The sequence below is a fragment of the Silurus meridionalis genome, chromosome 17 (assembly GCF_014805685.1).
Source record: "Silurus meridionalis isolate SWU-2019-XX chromosome 17, ASM1480568v1, whole genome shotgun sequence".
In the NCBI taxonomy this organism is placed as follows: Eukaryota; Metazoa; Chordata; class Actinopteri; order Siluriformes; family Siluridae; genus Silurus; species Silurus meridionalis.
Window position 1 is genome coordinate 27,113,652 of NC_060900.1, and position 26,603 is coordinate 27,140,254.

Sequence of the window (26,603 nt, forward strand, 5' to 3'; positions counted from 1 at the left end):
AGGCGCCCCACTGAAAGAGTGAAAGAAAGAAAGAGAGAGGAGAGAAGTGAAGTGTAGTGAAGTGAAGTTATAACCAACGTGTTTTTTTGAGACAGAACAGGAAGCGACGTGAATTTGGGGAAAGGAATATTTGTGTTTTATGATCAGGGAACTTTAGAGGGTGGAGGTTTCCACTATGGTGGGGAACGAGAACAGGTTGCTTCAGACACTGGAGGAAACTCATGATGATTTAGCACGAAAGCAGTAGTAGTAGTAGTAGAAGAAGAAGAAGAAGCAGCAACAGCAGTAACAGCAGAAGAAGAAGAAGAAGAAGAAGCAGGGGGCTCGTAAACATGTTAGAATAATGAACTAACCTTCTTTGTTTATTCTCAGGAAACGTGATCGACGTTTATTTTCATTTTTTTGCTCTCCTGTTAAGAATTCCAAGCCGTGAGTGCCTTGAGCGGTGGTCGTAAGGGAAAAGGGAAAACACACACACACACACACACACACACACACACACACACACACAGAGCTAGCTTGCTAGCTAACATGGAGGAAGAGGTGCATATACACCCCAGCATCACCTTATGTAATCCCGAAGGCGAATCGCGCTCGTCTCGGTTCTGGAAAGCGGTCTAGACGCACACACGTGGACCTGGGTCTGATCTCTTTTTTGGGGGGGCGGGGGAGGGGGGTCGAATCCAATCCAAAAGCGAACCAAACATGGATCCCAACCCTCTCATCAGTGGTGAGTTCCTTCTCCTTCTCCTTTGCTTTCCATGTTTTTTCCCCTGTGCATGCATGCAAACGTGTGTGTGTGTGTGTGTGTGTGTGTGTATATATACATGTAATAAACACACACATGCATCAAAATACAAGCATGCAATAAACCTGAGCAGGTAATTTATAAACCCACACACATTTGACTTGTTTGATTCCAGACTGCATTTGTTTGTTTGTTTGTTGTTGTTGTTTTACCCTCTGACACTTCACAAAGATTTCCTTTCCCATGATGTATGAGTGGAAAGCTGATGAAGAATGAGATGCTGCATGCACGGTTCCTGATCACGCTTTTGCATGCACACGCTGGCTGCCAAATTCTCCTTTAGCTCTTTACCTGTTGGATGTGGAGATCTCGGGCATCGACAGGTGTGAAATAAGTGTCCTCTTCTAGAAGTCTGCTAGATCAGGAGACTGTGGCGGGAACGCTGGGTATGACGGCGGACCAGCGTGAGACCAAAGCGAGTCGAGTTTGAGTGCAGAGCTAGTGAGACCAAAGTGAGTCCAGGGTGAGACCAGAGCTAGGGAGAAGAGGATCAGCAGGTCATATGCAGGGTGTTGTTTATACGCTCGCACACAAACGTGTAGAGTTTAGGGTTAAGTTGTTACCGTGTGTGCTTTGGGAGGTTGGAGGAAACTGAAGAACCAGGAGGAAACCTGTAAGGATGCAGGAAGAACATGCAGACATTAGACAAGGATTGAAAATTCGCTGTCTTTTGTGTTAGTTGAGGATTTAAAACACCTAGGAAACACTCCAGGTTGATTCGGGACGGCTCGGGAGTTCCGTGCGTCTCTCGTCTGCCAGACTGGTTTTTTTTTTTCTTTTTCATTAGTGTGCTTGTAAATTGATCACCGAATGTCTGCTGTTTTATTTTCGTAACGCTAAAATGAAAACGCTTCTCGTCTCCACGATGATGGGGGTTTTTTTTTGGACAGCTGGAAGCTGGATTTTTTTTATAATTTTGTGGACGAAGTAACCCAAAAATCTGCTGTCTGGTCCCCAGATTTTGAAATGATCTCCTCGGTTGTGTCGGTTGTGTTCTAGCGGTGAGAACCTGCAGCATCAAACATGTACTCATGCGTCTCTGGGGTGAGTGTGTCGTCTGCTTTAGACAACAATTCTTGCTAAAAAAAGAGAAATTGGATTAGAGAGTTGAATACGGTGTGAAAAGCTTAAAAATAAATTTAAAAAGTGATCTATAAAGTCAGACTTTCTAGATCTTGATTCATGCTTTTTTTTCTTTTTTAATTAATAATAAATTTTTTATAAAGTGTTCCTAATAAAGTGGCCGGTACTTAAGGAGGCTAAAGATTTGAATCGGAACGGATTCAGACCTTTCAGGTCAGAGTTCATTATCAAGCGAGGGTTAAGGGTTTCGCTCGATGCCCCTCAATTGGCAGCACTTGGCTGTGCTGGGACTCGAACCCCTGACCTTCTGACCAGTAATCCAGAGCTGTGTGTGTGTGTGTGTGTGTGTGTGTGTGTGTGTGTGTGTGTGTGTGTGTGTGTGTGTGTGTACACATGTAAATGCCCCTGGGGGAAATGCAGAGTGAGTTTAGATTTTTGAGTTCAAATCTCTCTCTTTTTTTTTTTTCAAAAATGTCGTTCTTTCTCAGGAGTTTGTTTCTTGGTTTATGTCTCGCGGGTAAAAAAAAAGAGCTGCGATTAAAAAACACAGTGTTGATTCGTTGGATTGGATTGGCTTCCCATGAGACCAAAATGAGACCATTGTGAATCCAGTTTGGGATCAAAGCTAGTAGAACCAGAGCTAATGAGGCGAGGCAAAGACCAGTTTGAGACAAGAGCTAGTGAGGCCAGAGCTAGTGAGATCTGAGTGAGTTCAGTGTGAGAGCAGAGCTAGTGAGACCAATGCGAGTCCAGTAGTGAGACCAGAGCGAGTCCAGTTTGATACCAGAGCTAGTAAGACCAAAGCTAATTAAACCAGGGCCAGAACAATGTGAGTCCAGTGCGAGACCACAGCAAGCGAGACCAGAGTGAGTCCAGTTTGAGACCATAGCAGTTGTTTTGTTCGTCATTTTCAGTGCGATGTCGCTGATAACGCTCAGCAGTGTTTATATATGAGAGTGTGATTGTTGCAAATTCACTATTTCCGTGTAGCACGTTTCGGCGTGTTCACCACCAAACGTCTCTCTGTAAACCAGAAGATCAGGTCTGTCCACTCGGATATTCTTCACAGATTTTACAGAATAGTAGTGCCTCGATATAGTGAGACCAGACAGGAGCTGGAGCTTAGCGTCATAGCACTCCGCGTTACACGTGCTTCTGAAGTCTGAACATGAGGTGGACGTTCCAGAGAACCTCAGCATTCCAACCAACACTTGCCACAATTTATTATGTAGTAAGGTGTTGAAATAAATTTCCACAAAACTCCCGAAAAAAGCTTTGCGTGACTCTCAGACGTGACCCAGACGGGTTTCATGTCCCTCAGGTTGTCTGTCAGTCTGGACGTGTTGGATCATCTGCTTCAGATTTTTATTCTGTTTTAATTCTCCAGTCTCTCTGTAAGCTCTTTCTCCTGGTCAGGACCCAGAGTGTATCCCGGGAATACCAAGCAGCAGTCGGGAATACGGGCTGGACGGGACACCAGGTCTCTCCTCCACTCCCAGACGCACTGTAGCGTAGACAGGACACGTCCCCTGTGCTTTTCACAGAGGGAGGAAACCTGAGCACCCAGGAAAGAGAAAGGGAGGTCAAGTGATAGAAACCTGAGCACAGGGTCACACCATGAAAAGTGTGTGTGTGTGTGTGTGTGTGTGTGTGTGTGTGTGTGTGTGTGTGTGTGTGTGTGTAATGAATATGTAGTAATAGCTGTAATAGCTATGTAGTAGTGATCATGTTTACAATATAATGTTCTTTTTATCCTCTTTTTCTTTATTCTCCTCCTGCTCTTTCTTTCTTTCTTTCTTTCTTTCTTTCTTTCTTTCTTTCTTTCTTTCTTTCTTTCTTTCTTTCTTTCTTTTCATACTCCTTCCATAGGTGCAATTTCTTTTCTCTTTCTATTTTTGTATTATATATGGTGCTGATTCTGTGTTTTTGTGTGTGTGTGTGTGTGTGTGTGTGTGTGTGTGTGTGTGTTTGGTGTCTCCTGATCTTACGCTAACATTAATTGTAAGCTGCTCTCAGGTGTTGGAGATGTCAGAGCTGATGGAGATGTTGAAGGTGTTGGAGGTGGTGGAGGTGTAGGAGATGTCGGAGATGTTGGATGTGGTGGAGGTGTAGGAGATGTAGGAGGTGTAGGAGATGTTGGAGGTGTTGGAGGTGTAGGAGATGTTGGAGATGGTAGAGGTGTAGGAGATGTTGGAGGTGGTGGAGGTGTAGGAGATGTTGGAGGTGGTAGAGGTGTAGGAGGTGGTGGAGATGTTGGAGGTGTAGGAGATGTTGGAGGTGTAGGAGATGTTGGAGGTGTAGGAGATGTTGGAGGTGGTGGAGGTGTGGGAGATGTTGGAGGTGGTAGAGGTGTAGGAGGTGGTGGAGATGTTGGAGGTGGTGAAGATGTTGGAGATGTTGGAGGTGTAGAAGATGTTGAAGGTGGTGGAGGTGTAGGAGATGCTGGAGGTGGTAGAGGTGTAGGAGGTGGTGGAGATGTTGGAGGTGGTAGAGGTGTAGGAGGTGGTGGAGATGTTGGAGGTGTAGGAGATGTTGGAGGTGGTAGAGGTGTAGGAGATGTTGGAGGTGGTGGAGGTGTAGGAGATGTTGGAGGTGGTAGAGGTGTAGGAGATGTTGGAGGTGTTGGAGGTGTAGGAGATGTTGGAGGTGTAGGAGATGTTGGAGGTGTAGGAGATGTTGGAGGTGGTAGAGGTGTAGGAGGTGGTGGAGATGTTGGAGGTGGTGAAGATGTTGGAGATGTTGGAGGTGTAGGAGATGTTGAAGGTGGTGGAGGTGTAGGAGATGCTGGAGGTGGTAGAGGTGTAGGAGGTGGTAGAGGTGTAGGAGGTGTAGGAGATGTTGGAGGTGTAGGAGATGTTGGAGGTGGTGGAGATGTTGGAGGTGGTAGAGGTGTAGGAGGTGGTGGAGATGTTGGAGGTGGTAGAGGTGTAGGAGGTGGTGGAGATGTTGGAGGTGGTGGAGGTGTAGGAGATGTTGAAGCTGGTGGAGGTATAGGAGATGTTGGAGGTGTTGCTGGTGATTCCAGGCCTCAGTGGTGGAGAGCTGAAGGTAATTGGCTATTACAGATCACAGGCGTCTCCGTCCTCCTGAGGTCATCAAGCCTGAAAGCAGATTTATGCTGGCCCTTCCTCCTCCTCCTCCTCCTCCTCCTCTCTGTCAGCTCTTTATTTACCCTCCCTTTGCGCAAACAGGTGTGTGTGTGTGTGTGTTTGGTGTCTCCTGATCTTACGCTAACATTAATTGTAAGCTGCTCTCAGGTGTTGGAGATGTCAGAGCTGATGGAGATGTTGAAGGTGTTGGAGGTGGTGGAGGTGTAGGAGATGTCGGAGATGTTGGATGTGGTGGAGGTGTAGGAGATGTAGGAGGTGTAGGAGATGTTGGAGGTGTTGGAGGTGTAGGAGATGTTGGAGATGGTAGAGGTGTAGGAGATGTTGGAGGTGGTGGAGGTGTAGGAGATGTTGGAGGTGGTAGAGGTGTAGGAGGTGGTGGAGATGTTGGAGGTGTAGGAGATGTTGGAGGTGTAGGAGATGTTGGAGGTGTAGGAGATGTTGGAGGTGGTGGAGGTGTGGGAGATGTTGGAGGTGGTAGAGGTGTAGGAGGTGGTGGAGATGTTGGAGGTGGTGAAGATGTTGGAGATGTTGGAGGTGTAGAAGATGTTGAAGGTGGTGGAGGTGTAGGAGATGCTGGAGGTGGTAGAGGTGTAGGAGGTGGTGGAGATGTTGGAGGTGGTAGAGGTGTAGGAGGTGGTGGAGATGTTGGAGGTGTAGGAGATGTTGGAGGTGGTAGAGGTGTAGGAGATGTTGGAGGTGGTGGAGGTGTAGGAGATGTTGGAGGTGGTAGAGGTGTAGGAGGTGGTAGAGGTGTAGGAGGTGTAGGAGATGTTGGAGGTGTAGGAGATGTTGGAGGTGTAGGAGATGTTGGAGGTGGTAGAGGTGTAGGAGGTGGTGGAGATGTTGGAGGTGGTGAAGATGTTGGAGATGTTGGAGGTGTAGGAGATGTTGAAGGTGGTGGAGGTGTAGGAGATGCTGGAGGTGGTAGAGGTGTAGGAGGTGGTAGAGGTGTAGGAGGTGTAGGAGATGTTGGAGGTGTAGGAGATGTTGGAGGTGGTGGAGATGTTGGAGGTGGTAGAGGTGTAGGAGGTGGTGGAGATGTTGGAGGTGGTAGAGGTGTAGGAGGTGGTGGAGATGTTGGAGGTGGTGGAGGTGTAGGAGATGTTGAAGCTGGTGGAGGTATAGGAGATGTTGGAGGTGTTGCTGGTGATTCCAGGCCTCAGTGGTGGAGAGCTGAAGGTAATTGGCTATTACAGATCACAGGCGTCTCTCCGTCCTCCTGAGGTCATCAAGCCTGAAAGCAGATTTATGCTGGCCCTTCCTCCTCCTCCTCCTCCTCCTCCTCTCTGTCAGCTCTTTTATTTACCCCCTCCCTTTTGCGCAAACAGGTGTGTGTATGTGTGTGTGTGTGGGTGTGTGTGTGTGTGTGTGTTTGCTTTTATTCATTACACTGTAATAGCCTTGTGATAATGATATATACACAATATAGCATGCGTTTAACCATGTAGCTCCTTTCTTTCTTTCTTTCTTTCTTTCTTTCTTTCTTTCTTTCTTTCTTTCTTTCTTTCTTTCTTTCTTTCTTTCTTTCTTTTCATTTTTTCTTCCTTACTTCATAAATCCTGCTTTCTTTTCTTTTCTTCCTTGTAAATTCATCCCTCTTTCCTTCCTTGCTTTCTTTACTTTTTGTAAATCATTCAAATTCGTTCATTCCGCTTCTCTTCCTTTTCTCCTTCCTTTGTAAATTCTTATTTTTACCTTCTTTTCTTGCACATTCATATTTTCCTCCTTCTTTCTTTCTTCCCTTCTTTCTTTGCAAATACATCCCATCATCCTTCTTTCCTTCATTTCTTCCTTTGTTATTTTTTTTCCTTTTCTTTCCTTCCTTTGCAAATTAAGTATGTACAAAGAAAGGATGAAATCAAGAAAGTTTTATTTGTTTGTAAAGCCTCAGTTTATTCCTTCGTTTCCTACTTCCCTTCTTCCTTTTTAAATCGTTTTTTTCCCTTCGATTATAAATCCTTCTTTTCTTTCTTCCTTCCACTTTATTATAGACCTCTTTTATTTTCTTTAGGATAAATTTTTTTTCCAGAAATACTAAAAAAGTAAATCTCCTTATGAATATAATGAAATCTCGGAGATGAAATGTTCGATTCTTCTCAGTTTACTGTGACAGAATGCAAGAATAAAGGGGGCGGAGCTTCTCAGGTCTTATAAAACAGAATTTAAAAAATCCTGTTTTTGTACACGTTTCTGGCCACAAGCTTCAGGATCTTGAGGGATGCGTTCTGATTGGCTGTCTCCATGCCTGTGTTTGAGATCTTTCATATGGTTCGTACATGTGTGCAGCTAATATCAGGTTTATTTTATTGGTTTATTTCCTGAAATCTGGTCTAGGTGGCGTAACCCGGCGATATAGTTTTTTAGTATTGAAATGCAGATGTGGCGCTCGACCTCAGCATGCTAGCCCCGACCAATCCAATTACACCTAATCGTAGACGCAGGATGGGTCATGAGGTCGGTCAACTTACTGTTTAGCTCAAACAAGCATCACGTTTGAACTTTCCACTCTTTCACCCTGATTGTCCTTCATTTCTGCCTCTGAGTAATACGTGTGTAAGGGTCCGAATGTTTCAGAGGTCCTTGCATCACGTCCACAGATGCTCCACTGAGGAGTGAGTAATAGCTGCATGACACTTGTTGTGAAAATAAGCATTGTGAAAGAACTGCGGTGAACATGACGACACACTGCAGTCCGATCTTCAGAATGATCTTCAAGAACCTGGATTTGGGGAACAATACCTCTCTACCATTACAGATTGTCATGTGTAGCTATCCATACACCTTCTCGGCATAACCTTGCTTTGATTGGTTGCTGGCATTAGATGCGACCAAGAACGTTAATCTAATCCCGCCCACTTTTTGCTTTGATTGTATTCGTCAAGAAGTAAAGGACTTCACCGTTTGCACCACCGTGACCCTACTATAAATGTGTCAAACACAACATAGATAAAGATAAGGAGACTTTTTTGCCATTGTAGTTACAACGAATTTAGTTTGGTCGCTCTCAGAGACCAGCAGCCATAAGGAAATAAAGAGAAAAAATTACACAAAAGAATAAACAATCTTTTCAGTTTTATTTGTACATCGCTTTTAACGATGACATTGTCCGGAAGCAGCTTTATAGAAATACATAGATATTGCAATTAAAATTTGAACGTCATAAGTGAATCTCTTCTTGGAGTGGAGAAAGAGGAAGAAACAATGAGAGGAACCAGACCTACCACATGTTTATTCATTATAGTTCCATCACTGTTGAGGTTCGCTACGGTTCACTAATGGAGACCGGAGGGTAAAATTTTATTGAAATTGTATCCTGAATTGTGAAGGAAACCGTTTATAAGAATGACTAGAGGTCGAGTAATTAATCGGTTTTGCTGATTAATCAGCAACGGTAATTGATTGCTAAAACTATCTGCAAAAGTCCATACCGATAGTTTTTCCGGGTTGCATCAGTTTATGGTGCGGCTGAGACGTTCCGCTGTTGTCACGAGAGCGGCCTCTACAGGCAAATCAACCCGTTTCTTTTTACATGTGAGACTGCAGGCTGCGCAGAAAGCGCTATATTATATTTATTAATTATAATTAATTGTTTATATAATTATATTGATTTATAGAATTCATATATTCATGAGGCAGATATAGAGGACAGGGTGGTATGGAGACGGAGGAACAGATGTGGCGACCCCTAACCGGAGCAGGCGAAAGAAGAATTTAATTTAGCACATTTTCATGTTTCAGTACTTTTTTTTTATTTAAATTTTTTTAGTTTTTCGTATTAATCGGTTGATTCATCGATCGGTAGGTTTTCAAAGGGGCAAAGATTTGTTGAAAACTTCATCTGGGGAATTTTGGAAATATTCCAAGTTGGACACTTACCAGGAATTTATGGAAATGTATAGGAATTAGGAAATTGAATTTAAATTTTAATTGAATTTGAATGTATATAAAAAACGTATCCTATACAAACAAATATAAACATTTTCGTAACCTGCCATGCATTCAAACTAATACAGATAAAAAAAAAATAGAATTTTAAATTTTATTTAATTGTAAGTAGAACATAATATTTATTTCAAAAATATAAAAAATAGTAATATGTTCATTTAAATTCCCTGTTATAGACTCACCTGCAATCATTGTAATTCCCTTTTTATTCCTGTTAATTCCCATGGAAAGTTTCCCGTCTTGAAAATTCCCAGAATTTTGCATCCCTAGTTATCGGCAATTCCGATCCTAATTATCGCTATTGGTAAAATACGATCAGCCAACCTCTAATACTTACAGTCCAAATCCAACTTCATGGTTCTCCAACTCGTTACAGTAACCTCATGGATCTTTGGGCTGTTCATATGGAGAGAGTGGTTTCTAGTTGAGAAGAACTCCAACCTGGGGAGTTGGGATGGAGGTCCAGGAAGAAGGGGGCAGGATCACAGGATAGTTATGATAGATCAGGATGCACATTTGGACATAACTGAAAGGGAGAGCCAGATGGTAAAACAGACATGAAGGAGCTTTGGGATAAAAGGTAGCCACCACTCCACTATTAACAAACCTGAGGGAACGTATGAGTTTGGACAGCATTCACGCATCCCAGTTCACCAAAACACTCTGTAACAAAGGTCTCCGAACTTTTTATACACCATAGACAGATACTTATTCATCATGCAATACTATGAAGAAGGCCCCAAATTTGTTCCTCAGCATTACAATGACCCCAAACATCCCACCAATCTCGTAGAGAAGAACAAGGAGTTCTACAGTAATAATTTTGGCTCCCATAGAACCCTGATCTCAACATCATCAAGTTTGTCTGGGATGAACATGAAGAGACTGAAGGATTTGAAGCAACCTCCATCCACAGAGGATCTGTATTTAGTTCTCCAAGACGTTTGGAACAACCTACCTCTCGAACTCCTTCAAAATCTGTGTGCATATGTACCAACGAGAATTGATCCTAGTGTTTGTTTTTTTGTTTCGTTCCCCCCCAGAACATCCTTTTGACCCGGTAGCAACTCATCCACAGCGCGGTATTGGGTCGCGACCCCGTGATCAGAGACCTCGATAAGCACGATGCCTCCAGACCTGCTCCTGTACCTGTTTTTTCCATTTCATTAAGTGAAAAGAACATCTGTTCATTTTTTTTCTTCAGACCAAAGAGCAAAAGAAATAATGGAAGAGACCTTGTGGATTGTGGATCCTGTGATGCAACCTGAGTAACATCTCTATGACTCCAGGATCTAAATGGAAATCTAATATATAAAAAATGAAAATAGCTCTTTGTGTTTCGGAGCTCTTTGCAGTTCGACTGTAATGTGTTACATTAGTGTTTCTCCGCTGTTGCAAAAAAAGTCGAGCGTAATTGTGTTATCAGTCATTTCAGCCTGACGCAGGAGCTCTCACACGCTGTCTTTACTCCATAGTTACTGTTGCTTCAACGCTTTTACCATGGCGATGGTTTCTAAGGTGTTCAACGCGCCTTGCGTAATTATACGAAGGGAAGGGGGAAGGATAATATGGTTGATTTGCGTGCTCGAAAAAACGCTCTAGAAACGAACTCCTCTGCTCGCGAGTCGCATGAACACTGGGACTGGGATTATATCAGTTGTCAAAACCCCATGCTCTCTCTCTTTCTTTCTTTCTCTTTTTCTCTCTCTCTCTCTCTCTCTCTCTTTTTGTTTTCTTTGGAGAAAATAATTCCGTAAAAAAAAAAAACCCTCTCAATGGTACGAATGTTTCATTGTTTGACGAGATTTGTGTTATTAAAAACGTTTCTTTTTATGATGAAGAAAACGGTTCTCATCCCACCACGAAGGTGTTCGGTTACGATCGTTCGATTTGGGCTTTTTCGATCTTACAATGACGACAGCGATTCAAAATAAAAAATAAAAAAAACCAATAAAAATTTCTGTCACATGCGTAGAAACTGTAAGGTTTCTACAGTACGGTAGGAGTGTAGGATATAAATCGTCTACGATTGTATCGTAATTTGCCAAATGATTTGCCATTTTTTAATCATTAATCGCCATCGGACGATTGTGCTGCAAATTCGAACAGAAAGAACATAACTCTCTCCTACCAGCAGGTGGCAGTAATCTGTATTCGGCGTCCAAACAAGGAAATCGGAAGATCTACAACTGCGAATATATAAAGCAACTCAGCGTTTCCACCTGCCTTTCTGCCTTTCTACCGCTAAGCTAATTAGCCAATCGGATTCTCTTTGTCGCCAATGAGATCCGCCCCTAAGTTCTTATAATTGGTTCTTAATTATTTTAGTTTTATAGATTTCATTGGTTAAATATGATGATGTTTTTGTTGAGAGAAAGTGAGTAACATTTAGAACTGTATTTGTTAGCAAACGTTCGTCCAGCTGTGGTTTAGGCTAACGGTCGGCACGGCAACCAAAACCTGGTGCTCTGAATTGAGAGGCTGGTGCTGTTTAATAAATGTTCAATTCAAGCAATTTTCTGTATCATGTTTTATTAATGAAAGATTTTACGAGATGAAGGGAAAGTAAATCGGCGAAACTTATCGGTTAAAAGAATCGGCGTCATATATCTATTTGTGTGATTTCTAAATATCGGCATCGGCCAGAGAAAATCCCATATCGATTGACCTCTAATTCTAATTGACTGATTAACTGCAAGAATTTGACACTTTGCCTTTATAAAGGCCCATAAAAGATAAAAAATCTATTGGAAAAGATGAATCAGTATCAGCGCTATGAACTGAGCACCACAAAGAATATAAAGAATATTAACTGTTATGCTGTTAGTGTAAACTGCTCTGTTTTGCTGAATGATGGACGGTAATTAATTCAGTTGTTGACAAATGACCGTACACTACCTCATACTGAACCGGACCTCTTTAAGACTCCTGGTCAGGCTCGGCCATGTCTTCACTTATCATATTTTTGAATTACAATAGGGTCATCGGTTCACATCTCGGGAATCACATGCGTATGTTTTAATAAACAATAATAAAAAAAAATCTATATCTGTAAATCTAACTTTCTTTGCTTCAAATACCAGGTTCACGCATTTTTCACGCCTGAACCTAATATCCAAACACTATAACGACTTATATTAATATATAATGACTTGATTATAATATTTTTGATTTATTTAAATTTGGTGTTTAAACAATTTTTTTGGAATAGATAGATAGATAGATAGATAGATAGATAGATAGATAGATAGATAGATAGATAGATAGATAGATAGATAGATAGATATCACAGGGTAAGGTTTAGTCTTTATGTTGCATATAAATATAATATTGTAAAGTATTAAATATTAAAAAATACGTGATCCATAAAAATATTAAGATATTCCACATATTAAGGCATCACACATTTGAATATTAAAGTATTGCACATTTGAATATTAACGTTTTGCACATTTTAATATTAAAGCAATGCACATTTGAATATTAACGTTTTGCACATTTTAATATTAAAGCAATGCACATTTGAATATTAAAGTATTGCACATTTAAATATTAAAGTTTTGCACATTTTAATATTAAAGCAATGCACATTTGAATATTAAGGTATTGCACATGCAATGTTTTTATACAGATTGTGGTTGGGAATAAATAAATACGAGGTAAAAGTCTGTAAAGTGAATTACCGCAAGTGTGTGTAGTGCAAATAGTTGATGTTCAGCTCTTGAATGGTTCTGGGGTAAAAACTGTTCCTGAGTCTGTTAGTGTATTAATAAATAATAGCATTATAATATGATGATGATTATTATTATTTTTATTATTCAAATGAAAATGTTTTTACTATCAGTTATTTATTAATTTTTTTTTACATTTCAGCTCCTTCAGTTTTTCATCTCCTCTCAGCAAATTTTATATCGAAGCTTTTTAAAATGTTTTATACTAAAATTAAATCTCCATCTTCTACATTAAACATATTCCCTGGTGCTGTATAGCAGAAATGTTCTCCTTGAGCTCTTCATAATACCGCTCTTATCTCCGACTCGGCCTCGCTCGTCCCCGTATACTTCAGAGCTGTGCAGCCAATAGCTGGTCACATGGTCACGATATCAAAATAGAAGGTCATCGCAATTGAGAACGAAGTAGAAACGTTCCCAGGTTGTGCGCAGAGGAGAAACCTTTACATTGATTAAAAGGTTGTTTTATTCTGCTAACTGATTTGTCCACTAATAATGTGGACCTTTGCCCTTGATCCAGCACAGCAAAAATATTTTGTGGACACCTGAGAATAAGCTTGGTATGTGCTTTTTGAAAATTCCATATTTAGTCTCTATTTAGTGCTATAAAGACCTTTTCTGGGAAGATGTTCCACTAGATCTTTGGTCATTCAGCCAGTCAGGTACTGATGTAGGTGAGGTGAGGAGGCCTGGGGTGCAGTCTGTGTGAAAGATTCATGCCTAAGGTCTTCAATTGGGTTTAAGCTCTACAGCAGATCATCTTCCACTCCAACCTATACCTTCATGAAGCTGACTTTGTGTATTTTAATGCTGGATCAGGTTTGGGTCTCCGAGTTCGAAGGGAGAATTTGATTCTCCCGCATACAAAGTCATCGTATACAATTGTATGCCTCCAACTTTGTGTTTTGACGACGAACCACGTAAGTCTATGTAACATATTTATATGCACGTATTGTTCATGTTTTTGTGCAGCCATGGACCCGTCCATTACGCTGTGGCAGTTTCTTCTGCACCTCCTGGATGATCAGAATCAGCGGCACCTGATCTCCTGGACGTCCAACGACGGCGAGTTCAAGCTGCTGGATGCAGAGGAGGTGGCGCGTCTCTGGGGGCTTCGCAAAAACAAAACCAACATGAACTACGATAAGCTGAGCCGCGCGCTACGCTACTACTACGACAAGGTAAGCGAGATGTTCATCCTGGAGGTAGCTGTTTCTGAGCTTGTCGATATTATTGATTCGAGTCACTTGAATTGACCTTTTTTTCCCTCCAGAACATAATAAAGAAAGTCAGTGGTCAGAAGTTCGTCTACAAGTTTGTGACCTTTCCTGATCCTAACTCGGCTGACGGCCTCAAAAGCCCAGAGGACGCCCAAAAGCTCATCAGCGGAGAGAAAGCGGAGGCGTCTGTCCAATCTAAAGCCTCGGGGTGCTCGAGCGTCACAGCTGCCTCCCTGTCGAAGAGCCTGCTGCCTCAGCGCTCGTCTCCCAGCTCAGTGCAGCGCAGCTCCCGTAACGACTACATGAAGTCTGGGCTTTACTCCACCTTCACCATCCAGTCCCTGCAGACGCCCTGCAAGAGCTCCAGCAAAGCTGTGAAAACTGAGCTGCCTGTGGAGAACACGCCCAAACCGAGCAGCACTGAGCGCCCAATGCAAGAGGTGAGGACTGAGTTTACTGCTTGGCAGAATCTCTTTTTTTCTGTATATTTTTATTTATATCTCTATTTTTTTTTTTTCAAAGCTAAATTTTTCCACTTAAATTTTTTCAACTCAATTGATTTTAATTTGTATTGCACTTTTAACAATGCACATTGTTTCAAAGCAGCTTTAAACAGATAATGCGGTGATAAAGAATGAATAAGTTTGTTCTTTATAAGTGGCGACTGTAGTGAAGGAAAAACTTTGAGATGCATAAGGAAGAAACCTTGAGAGGAACCAGACTCTACCTATACCTGCTTTCAGACGTTAAATATTTTATGTTGGTGTAAAGACAGACACAGTCTCAATATAGTGAGTTCTGAGTGATGACTAGCAGACGGCCGGTTTAGCCTGTTTGTCTGCTCCCTGGCCTTGGCTCTGTACAGTCACTGGTTAACTAGTGCATTTTTTGAGACTATGACCAATATTACAAGAAATGAGAGCAGCACTTCCCGACTGGGATGGATACCGTCTCACCCTAACAGGCCAGCCTCAAAATTGCTCCTATTATCTATGATGCCCACATGGTTTTTGGAGCACTATTTGGAAATCCAGCTGTTCAGTGACCATGACCTGCTGTAAGCTACATCGCCACGCTGCGCAAAACATATTACTGCATCGGACATTGCTTTCGCTAATTTACACACATCTATAATGTTACTCTTAGTAACCACTGAATGTTGAAGGCATTAGCTCCTGTGTGACCTAAGCTGACCCGCTATGTCCCGGAACATGGCTCCCGGTATACACCTGACCTGTGCTGTTGGTGCCCGTAAAGGCCTCGCTAATTTCACATGCCTCAGAATAGAGTCTCCTATTTCACTGAGGAGAACAAACCTGTTGGAAATGTAAAGCGGAGAAGAATTGTGCTCCTGTGGGCGAGCTTTAGTGTTAGTGGCAAACAAAACAAGGCTGTCATTATGAGAGTGGCCTCTAGTGGTAAATCAGTGACTATCTGCTATTTGTTTTTAATATAATTCATAAATTATTTATTGCATTTCTCAAGTTTTTAAGATTCAGTACTGTTTTATTTATTTTTTTACATGTAGTGTTAACTTTTTATCCAGTATCCATTTTAAAAACTTTCTTTCAGCTTCTCCCATTAGGGGTCGCCACAGCGGATCATCCGTATTCATGATCCGCATGTTTGATTCGGCACACGTTTTTACGCTGGATGCCCTTCCTAACGCAACCCTCCCCATTTATCCGGGCTTGGGACCGGCACTAAGAGTGCACTAAGGCTTGTGCAACCCTAATGGTTGGGGTCGGTTCCCTGACCGGGGATCAAACCCGGGCCGCAGCGGTGAGCTAGGTCAAACCATCACATATTTTCAGAGCAAAATGCAATTTACAAGCTTCATTGCATAATTGTTTCTGAGGGAACAATGTGGAGTAGTAGCTTGATGGGATTTAGATCAAAAGATCGGGGGATTTTCATGCCCCAGCATGTCAAGCAAGGCCCTTTAGTTTCTGTGCTCCAGGGGGCGCTGTATCATGGCTAACCCTGTGCCCTAACCTTAGTGACATCACTGGAATATGCGAAGAATCCATGTCACTTTGTTGTAATGCGTATATGACAAGTAAAAAATGAATGACTTGAAACGAAGGTCTAAATATGAATTAAACTGTTCATGTTAACTGATTACGTTCTCCAGGTGCTGGTGTGTCAAACAGAATCTCAGCAGGCTGCGATGGTCAGTCCGTCTACAGCGGACAGCAGCGGGCTCCAGGTGATAGTGACACAACCCTCCCCCTGCACCACTCCTGCCCTCAGCCCACAGACGCCCCCTGCCCCTGCTTCTGCCCCTACGGTGGGTCACTCACTTTTACATAAAATCGTTTTTATACCACATTGTCGAATAGTTCAAATTTTCTTCAGGAAGTTCTCACCTAGGGTGTGTACATTAAGTATTTAGAGGATTTATAAGATTCTTTATTGAACAATTCATTCATGTTCAATAATGTTTGAGGTCAAAGCTCTGTAACTGGAGATCTTCCACTCACAACCCATATCTTCATGAAGCTGGCTTTGTGCCCATCATGCTGGAGCAGGTTTGGGTTTTGCAGTTCACGTGAAGGGAAAACGCAATGCTACAGCATCCAAAGATGTATTTCGTAAAGTATTTGGTACTTCCTTTAGGGATTATTTTTGCGATTTGTCGTGTTTTTTCCGTCTGTACAGCTGCAGAAAACGTGATTTAAAAGAATAATTCCCAGCCCTGCTTTATCAGGCCTTGTTTCCTCACGTTAGTCCAACAGAGTAAACATGTTTATTGTGCCTGCTGTTATCAGCTAATTTGGCAGGCACAGTGGTGTTATACCAGTCAGTACGCGTGTGTGTGTGTGTGTGTGTGTGTGTGTGTTGTCACAGTCTTATTGTCACACTGTGTCGGGCCGGGACCCGCTAAGCCTCGAATGCGCCGCCGGACACTTGTGCGTCTGTATGTGGGATTACAATCCGAGCGATTTCCTGGTGATTTTGTTGTAACGTTACACCCAGATTGTTTTTAAAAAACAAGTTCTTACCTGTGAGTCGGTGAAGGTGAAGAAAAAACAAACAGAGGTGCCACAGCATGCAGGGGCTCTTTGTGCCTGAAGAAAGGAAGGAGGAAAAAAGCTTGCTTTGTAATGCAGCTGCTCCTCCCATGCCTGCTGAACTTCATCTGAAAATAAATTGGGTCATTTCCAGCGTTTTTGTGGTTCCTCCCCAAACTGTTAGCAGTTTTCCCTTTGAAATGGGAGACCCCAACCTGTTCCAACATGACAACATGTGCAAAGATCTAACAAGGTATGCTTTCTTTGGGTTAAAGCAGGAGATCTGCTGCTATAGAGCTCTGACCTCAACCCTGTTGTACATGAACAAATTGGAACGCCGCTTGCACCCCAAGCCTCTTCAATTTACCTGACTTTGTGGCTGAATGAATCTCCACAAATTTCCACAAGCACACTTCTACGTCTCTTCAGTTGGAGATCACTCTGTGTGAGGATGGTTCCACCATAACTGCTTAAAGATCCATGAAGTTCCTGAGCAATGAGTATGAATTTGGACTGTAATTAATATCAACAGTTTGCTGCAATGCGCTCAGGACCACAGTTTGCATGAACAGTTCTGCATTGAAGCACTGAACACCTTAACAATGATGGAACTGTAAAGATTGGACATTCAGTGTTTGAGGATGAGAATGGGTTCCCTTTTGAGTCTGGTTCCTCTCAGGGTTTCTTCTAGAGGTTGACCGAATCATCGGTTTAGCCAATTAATCGACACCGAGAGTTGATTGTTGGAACTATCTGTAAAAATGCATAGCCATAGTTTTTCTGGGTTGCGTCCGTTGCTGGAGTGGCTGAGAAGGTCTGCTGTCATTATGAGAGCGGCCTCTAGAGGGGAATCACTTATGCCATGTGCTGTTGGTCCAGCAGATTTCCTGTTTAGAGTGTTATTTGTAGTAGGGGACAAGAAGGTTGGACAAACCAACCCAAGATAAACCCAAACTTGAGGATTTATCTGGACTACTTCAGAATTATGACACTAGTTCCCATTTCCTATAATCATTTCTAGTCCATTCCTTTCCCAGAGACATTTTTTCTTCCTGAATATTAATGCCTGTCATTCTTCTCAGAACGGGCAGCCTCAGAAGACCCAGGGACTCAGCGATCCCCCTCAGATCTACCTGACGAGCATGTCGGACCCCAGCTCTCTGACTTCACTGATCCAGGTAGCCGGGAGCGACTGTGTGGTCAGCTCTCAGCAGGGTCACCCCGTCTTCGTGGTCATAAAGCCACCGCAAGTTGGCGAGCCCAAAGACGTGAACATCGCCTCCGGAGAAGATCTGCTGGACATCGTGGACCTCGACGTCAAACCCGAATCTGAGGTCTGCATTTAAAATCCAAATTTTGCTGCTTTTTTTGTTGTCCTGCGCCGTTTAAACCATTGTGTCTTCTGTCCTAGACGGTCCCTGTGTCCACTCCGGAGGTTCCGGTGAACGTCGATGCTTCTCCAGCTTCCTGCCCAGAGCCTGTTTTGTTAGAATCGGACCAGAATGATGAGTCTCAAAATCCAGGTACACCACAGCTCAGTGTGGGTACACTTCCATCGTTTTCATGAGCTCAGATGTTCATCTCTGTCATTGGACGTTTCAGGGGAGGACGCAAGCACCGCCGCGTCGCCGCAGCCCGCCTCCGCACAGGAAGTGCAGCCACCCAAATCCAAGAAACCTCGCGTGCTGGAGCTTCCCTCGTCCCCTGTGGCGCTCCCCCCAGGCCTGTCTCTGGATAAAGTCAGCGCTGCGGTCAACAGCCTGCTGGCCTCAGCCAGCACCACCAACACCCTCACACCCACCGTCATCACCTCTCACGCCCTGGTGGGTATCCTTTATACACACACATACCTTTATACACACACACACACACACACACACACAAACACACACACACACACACACCTACACCTCACACCCACCGTCATCACCTCTCACGCCTGGTGGGTATCCTTTATACACACACACACACCTTTATACACACACAATCACACACACACACACACACACACACACACAAACACACACACACACACACACACACACCTACACCCTCACACCCACCGTCATCACCTCTCACGCCCTGGTGAGTATCCTCCATACACACACACACACACACAAACACACACTCACACACACACACACACACACACTGTTCACCAGTTTATTCTACAAAAAAAAAAGACACTCTTTTGTGTGTGTCTTTCTTTGTATCTTTTGTGTGGTTCTCTCTTTTCAGCGGGTCTCTTTTTGTTTGTTTCTAATTTGAGTGAGTGTCTGTTTTTTTTTTATCTGTATCTTTTGTGTGTCTGTTTTTTTAGTATTTTGCTTTTTGAATGTGTGTGTGTGTGTGTGTGTGTGTGTGTGTGTGTGTGTGTGTGTGTCTTTCTTTCGTGATTTTCTCTGGTTTTTGTGTCTCCTTTTGTGTGTCCCTTTGTGTTTGTCTATTTTTTTTTTATTCTGCCTCTTTTGGGTGTGTGTGTTTTTAGTCTTCCTCTATTTTTTAAGTTTTTTTTTTTAACGTCTCTCTTTGTGTAAGTATGAGTGTGTCTGTATGTATCTTTCTTTTGTGTTTTTTATTTGGTTGTGTTTCCTTTAAGTGTGAATCTTTATTTAGATATTTCTTCAAAAAGTGTGCAATTTTTTGCCTGTCTCTCTTTGTGTCTGTCTCTTTTGCCTATCTCTTTTGTCTGTTTGTCTTTTGTGTCTGTCTGTCTTTTGTGTCTATCTTTCTGTTGAGTTTGTTTATTTTGAGTGTTTCTCTCTTTGTGTCTCTATCTTGTGTGTCTCTCTCTTGTGTGTCTCTTTTTGTGTGTGTGTGTCTGTGTGTCTGTGTGTGTGTGTGTGTGTGTGTGTGTGTGTGTGTGTGTGTGTGTCTCTTTGTGACTCTTTTGTGTATCTTTTTCGTGTCTCTTTTTGTGTCTCATCTTTGTGTGTGTCTCTTTTAGTGTTTCTCTCTTTGTGTGTCTCTCTCTATTTTGTGTGTCTCTATTGTGTCTCTTTTGCTTCTCTCTTGTGTGTCTCTTTTTGTGTCTCTTTTTCCTGTTTCTCTTTTGTGTCTCTCATCTTTGTGTGTGTCTCTCTTTGTGTGTCTCTATTTTGTGTGTCTCTATTGTGTCTTTTTGTGTCTCTCATCTTTGTGTGTGTCTCTCTTTGTGTGTCTATTGTATCTCTTTTGTCTCTTTTTGTGTGTCTCTCTTTTTTCGTGTCTCTTTTTTGTGTCTCTCTTTTGTGTCTTGTATCTTTGTGTGTGTCTCTCTTTTTGTGTCTCTCTTTTGTGTGTCTCTTTTTTGAGTCTGTCTCTTTTGTGCGTTCCTTACTTTTGAGTTTGGATTTTACAGAAAGGCCTGAGATTGGTGTCCAGACTTCAATGGAGAGATCAGACAGTGTGATGGGGTGGGGGGGGGGGTCAGGTTCCTGAGGGGAGATTAAAGGCAAGGCTGGGTATTTTGGGAAAATGTCGTTGGAGGCACACTGGTCTTTTCCTGTCATGATACACAAGAAAGACACACACACACACACACACACACACACACACACACAGCACTGTATTGCTGGATCAGGTGCTGTGGGTCGGTGGAGTGTAGCTTCAGGTATTTTGGATAAAGAGTTTGTCTATCTCGTTTTGTGTATGTCTGTGTGTGTGTCTGTTTTATTTTTTGTGTCTTTCTATTTTTTTGTGTCTTCTTTTTTGTGAGCGAATCTCTTTTTAGGATTCATTTTTGTGTCTCTCTTTTGTGTCTCTCTTTTTTTTAGTTTGTTTCTGTTTCTATCGCTGTCTCTGTTCTTCTTTGTGTATCTCTTTTATTGAGTATTTTGAGTGTTGGTTTTTTTTTAGTATGTCTCTCTTTTGTCTTTCTCTTTTAAAATGTGTCTCTATTTTTGTTTGTCTCTTTTTAAACGCTCTCTTTTTATTTGTCTTTGTTTTGAGTCTCTTGTTTTGTCTCTCTCTTTCCTGAGTATGTCTCTCTTTTGTTTGTCTCATTTTGCGTCTCTCTTCTTGCATCCGTTTCTCTTGCGTATGTCTCTCTTTGTGTCTGTCTTTATCTTAGTTTCTTTTGTATTTGTTTCTTTTTGTGTGTTGTTTTTTGAGTCTGTCTCTCTTTTGTGTGTGTGTGTGTGTGTGTGTGTGTGTGTGTGTGTGTGTGTGTGTGTCATTAATGAATTATTCAGATCATTATTATCACGAATTCCTCGATAAATGAGACTAAATTAAATTGTAAATTGGCTGTTGGTATGTTTGTGTTTAGGACGTGAACTGTTGTGTGTAGTGTAATGTTGTGTTATTGAGTGCGAGTGTATTCAAAGCAGCAGATTGAGTGTAGTCCTCTGCAGCGTGCCGGTTCTCCTTCAGTGACGTACGAGTTGACAGTTCCAGCCTCCACCCCCGAGGCAGACCCAGGGAGAGAACAGCGTGGGTGGTGCTGACACACGGCCCAGGAATTATTCATCAAAAAAAACCCTGTAGCTCTATTTCTGTTTCAACCCAGAGCTCAGGAGAACCAGGAACATTTCTGAAAATAGTCAGAGTGGGCAAGACATTAGGAGAACTCTGGGGGAACATATTCATGATACCGAGCCTGTTTAGTCTGGGACCTGTGTGTGTGTGTGTGTGTGTGTGTGTGTGTGTGTGTGTGTATATATATATATCTTTTTGTCTGTCTCTATCTTAAATTCTAAATCGTTTCTTTTTTGTGTCTGTTTTTTGAGTCGGCCTCTTTTTTCTGTGTGTCTCATATAAAATAATAAATATAATAATAAATAAAAAAATAAAATGATAAAATATATCAAGGGTGTAATAGTACACAAAAGTCACGCAAATGCAAAACATAAAATTGCTCTCATTTTTTAAAAACACGGTTTATTAATAACATTTGTGATCATCCACAGTTGAAAATGTGTAAACAATTTATAGTGAAATAATACATTTCTAGAAAATAATATAGAAAATAATATTTTAGAATATTTTATACAAATGAAATGCATTTAAATTAAATTAAATAAATCATGAATGCACTACACTTTTTTTTATTATATTGGAAGAATTTTATAGGTTCCATTTGTTATACTTCATTTACCAATACAAATGTGTATATAAGTGTGTGTGTGTGTGTGTGTGTGTGTGTGTGTGTGAGTGTGTGTGTGTGTGTGTTTTACATATTTAATATTACATTTTCTAAGGATATGTCCTACGTAACTTTTCAACTTATTTTAACGTAATTTAACAAATGTCTCCATTTCTTTGTGAAATTGTGAGGATTTTCTCCTTTTAAGAAAAATTCTTGAAGCTGGACATAAAATGCAAAAGAATCCGTATCTTTAGACTGTCGGAAAAAACGGAAGTGGCAGCGTTTTCACGCATGTTCAAAACGACGCACTACAAATCGTATTTCCGGTATGGAGCGAGCATCCACAGTGACACTGCGCTAACTCTAGTTCCTTTTTTTTATTATTTTTTATACCCCTGGCAGTGTTGTGTATGTTTTCAAGTTTAATAATAATTGCCAAAAATAAGTGCGAGGCGGAGCCTAAACAAACCTGCGGTCCGCCACTTAATACATTCCTGAGGGAACTTAGATTGTAACTATGTTCCGCACGTAAAAAGGATTGCATTCGGTACACGTGTGATCGAATTGAAAGCCCTGTACTGAAACATTTGGTACAAATATGTGTACCGTTACACCCCGAATACATAATATATCTGAGTGTGTGTTTATTTGTGTTTCTGAAGTGTGTTGATGTCTTTATTTCTGTCAGACAGACATTATCTTTATGTCAAGAGATAATAATAAACATTAGATATTTAACTTAGATTTGCCTTATAAAAGAAAACCCGTCTGATGATTCCTTTTTTTAAAGCCCCCGAACATCCGTTTGTTTTCCAGACTCCGGTGTTGTTGACGCCGAGTCCCCTCCCATCCACCATTCACTTCTGGAGCACGCTGAGTCCTATCGCCCCTCGCAGTCCTGCCAAGCTCTCCTTCCAGGTGAGAATTCCCCTCCTGTCTTCCGCTTTCACACGTTTTTCCAGCTTCCCAGCACGGCCTCGCCGAACCATCTGCTGCCTCTCAGCTTCCTGTCTTATTACTGAGCCGAAGATCCGCATGAAACCCTGCTTCCCTCGCAGCGAGCCTGCAGACCAAGACACACTCATACCTGTTTCTCCGCTTCCTCTTACGCAATAAACTAAGAGTTCTGAGTTTTATGTGAGCTTACGAGCTGAGAACTTTTTACTCAAGCTTGAGTGTTCAGGTAAATCTGGAAGGATGATATAGAGAGGGTTTTTTATTTTTGTATTTTTTTATGAAGAACACCCTCTGCTGGATCTGTCTGGTATGACACTTCAATAAATCAAAAAATACACAGTGAATGTGTCAGTCCTGAGGTGAGCAAAGATATATTTATTAAATTCATTATATTGAGAGGAATCGGTTATATTAAATATAAATTAAAATTGTTGATAAATAAACCGTATTTCCAAACAGCAGACCACCCAGAGCACCCTTTCACAAATTTTGTTGTAGTGGGGTTTTTCCTCTTTTTTTTCAAAGCTAACCGATAGTTCAGTCAGTGTTGTTGATGAGAATGAGGTCTCCTTCTGAGTCTGAATCCTTTCAATGTTTCACCCTCATGTCATCTCAGGGAGTTTTTCCTTGAACACATTCGCAACTGGCTCGCTCAATGGAGACAATCTTAAAAGTTCTAAAGTTTAGAGGTCGACAGATTCATCAGTTTTTCTGATTAATCTGCACCAATAGTTGATTGCTAGAACTATCAGCAAAAATCTATACCTATAGTTTTTCCGGGTTGCGTCAAACAGTACGAGAGCGGCCTCTAGAGGCGAACAACTGACACCATGTTCTGTTTATTTGAAGTTCTATTTGGAGTGTTTTTGTTTAGTTATTTTTTTTTGTTTACTTGAATGCATGTCTTATTTTCCTTAATATTTAGTAATATAATTCATATATTTATTTTATTTAACACGTTTTCATAATTCAGTACTGTTTATTTTTTTATTTTTGGTCAGTACTATTTTGCATGTTGTTTTATGTTGGAGTTTTTTTTTTTGTTTGTTTTTATAGAGGATCCATTTTAAAAACTATTAGTAGATTAATCGGTTTAATAAACAAACCAAATAATTTTAAAAAAGTCTGCAAGAGACCAAAAATCAAGATATATTTATCAGAAGAATAAGAAAAAACCTATATATAATACATACATATATATAATATATAATGTAGACGTGTTTCTTATTCATAAGTAGCATAAATTTGTCCATTAAAGGGACGATTTCATGCCACTGCATCCAAAGACATGGACAGTTGTGTGGCTCCAACTTTGTTTTGAAGAACCACATATGAGTGGAAAAATCAGGTGTCCCAATACTTTTTGCCATATCATATCATCACCTTAGTCAAGTGCTGGTTATAAAGTCAGTTTGATATTGTAGACGTGCTGTATGAACAGGTATATTGCGACCGTGTAGATACATTCGGAAACATATATTTTATTTCTCGGCCCCTTCTAACGCTCACGTAACCCTGTACGGGAAACTGTTTATGACCGAGGAGTTTACACGTTGCTGTTTCTGAGAGAAAATGACAAGCTGAGCATGAGAGAAAGAGGTGAAGGTGAAGAAATGACTGTTTATCACAGCTTTAACGTAAGTGCGAACAGGAACCGACGCGTCTGGCGAATGTTTCCGAGGTTCAATTTAACTCAAAACTGTTGAAATGCGTGACGTGCGAATAGCTGAGACGTTATAATGGTTAGCAGTGCGCTAAGCACTAAGCTTTAGTCCCCATTTGCTGTTCCTCCACTCTTCTGGCAAGATGTTCTTCTGGATTTTGTAGTCGAGAGGCAGTTAGTAGAGTCAGGAACGGATGTAGGTAAGATGAGGAGGCCTGGGGTTACAGTCAGCATGAAGAATTCATCTCAAATGGGTTCAACAGGGTTGGAACTCTATAGCAGGAGAGCTTCCAGTCCAACCCTTGTAAAGCAGATCTTCGTGGAGATAATTTTGTGCATCGTCATGCCAGAACATTTCTGGGTCTCCTAGTTCAAATGAAGGGAAAATTTCATCCAGAGACCAAATTTGTGGTAACACTTTGGAGAAGAACCACATATGGGTGGAAAACTCAGGCGTGCCAATACTTTTGTCCATATAGAATATACTACAGCAGTGATAAGAAAACAACGTACACAACATCTGTGTCTTTCCAGAATAAAATGTTTTGTTGTTGCTGTTTTTCAAGGAAAATGAGACAAGGTCCGCTGGTTGCCAGATAACACGTCATTACACATATATTTTTAAAAAGCACTAATTTTAAAGCGATTAATGCGGCGCAATTTTCTGTTCGACCATTTTGCTGAAAAATATATGTAAATAAATATAAAAGAGGCGGAAAAAAAAACTTCAACGCAACACACGTTTATTCACGCAGTCCTTTTTACACGGATATTACAATAAATAAAAAAATAAACTCCACCGAAGAATAATTTTTAATCAGTAAACATTTGTTTTACTGATGCAGCGAGCACCAAAATCCGCCATGATCGTCCGGCGATTAAATCCGTCCGTGTGGAAACATAGCAAAAGTGTCGTTAGGTGTCCTGATGATTTAAGTAATTTAAAACACCATCATTACTTTGAAACATTTACAGGAATATTTTGTCTTCATGCTGTATGTTGAGTTCTTGTTTTTCTAAGGACGAGTTACCCTGGTTGCCAGATATTTATTTGCCTTCCATAAAAAAAGATAAGAAATGCATAAAAATATTAATAAAAATACTGTAAATAATAATGTATTTACAGTATATTTTTGTATGTAGCAGACATTTTTTTTTTCCCAGTGGTTTTCTAAAACACTGGAACAAATAAATGTGTAATAGAAACTGAAAAATGATTTAAGGTTTGAGTTTGAGAGACGCAGTGATTAACTTGTTGTCCTTGTTGTTGTAACAGTTCCCCACTAACGGGAGTAATCAGATCCACATCCCTGCACTGAGTGTAGACGGCTTGTCCACGCCCGTCGTCCTGTCCCCAGGTCCTCAGAAGCCGTAGACGTCCATCAACACACCAATTAAACCACCCCTCCCCCACCATCGCTGGCCCTGGAGACGACACGTAACACACAGCCGTCTCCTGATTGGTGGTCTACTCAGCATCCGGTCCAATGGCGGACAAGCGGGATTCTCAGGCCAGCCGTGTGATTGGCTGAAAACAGGAACGTCGTCTCACTTTCCTCGGACTACAAGGTGCCAAGTGTCGCTCACGTTCATAAACGTATCCTTACCATCATTTCCTGAACAGTATTTATTTTTTGACAGATATTTTTTCTGCCCTCTTTTTTCCCCTCAAGTTCAGAACATACCCCTTTTTTTGGGTTTTTTTTTTTTTTTCACCTGTTGCTTGAGGACGAAACCGTTCACGGTTCTTTAGACTTTGTTTCTTCTTTTGTTAATACAGACGTGAAGCTGAATTATATCACAAGACAGCCAGGGGGCAGTAAAAACACACTTTCTGAACTTTGATTTTTTTTTTTTTTTTTTTAAGAATAAAACAGAACACATAAAAAGAAATCTGGATCTTAGAATCAAGATTTTTTTTCATTATTGACTTTATGGATTTTTATTTTGTGGAAAAGAGGCATTTAATTCTCGTGGATTGAAAAGGTCACCTGCCGGGATCAC

The 26,603-nt window shown here is 41.4% G+C and overlaps 1 protein-coding gene across 1 annotated transcript; it reads left to right on the forward strand.

The window, feature by feature from the left end:
• Positions 1–31: 31 nt before the first annotated feature.
• On the forward strand, positions 32–26,473 carry elk1 (ETS transcription factor ELK1). Its single transcript, XM_046871813.1, has 9 exons — positions 32–730; positions 13,650–13,858; positions 13,951–14,337; positions 16,032–16,187; positions 17,994–18,245; positions 18,323–18,434; positions 18,514–18,734; positions 22,796–22,897; positions 25,876–26,473. The coding sequence occupies exons 1-9, from the start codon at positions 706–708 to the stop codon at positions 25,972–25,974; spliced, it is 1,563 nt and encodes a 520-aa protein (XP_046727769.1). The 5' UTR covers positions 32–705; the 3' UTR covers positions 25,975–26,473.
• The last annotated feature ends 130 nt before the right edge of the window (positions 26,474–26,603 follow it).

Bases quoted from the DNA above. Each gene is read 5' to 3' on its own strand.
- elk1 (XM_046871813.1), top strand. From the start codon at position 706: ATGGATCCCAACCCTCTCATCAGTG. The intron at 16,188-17,993 runs GTGGGTCACTCA...CATTCTTCTCAG, and splicing joins CCCCTGCTTCTGCCCCTACG to AACGGGCAGCCTCAGAAGAC. The intron at 18,735-22,795 runs GTGGGTATCCTT...TTTGTTTTCCAG, and splicing joins TCATCACCTCTCACGCCCTG to ACTCCGGTGTTGTTGACGCC.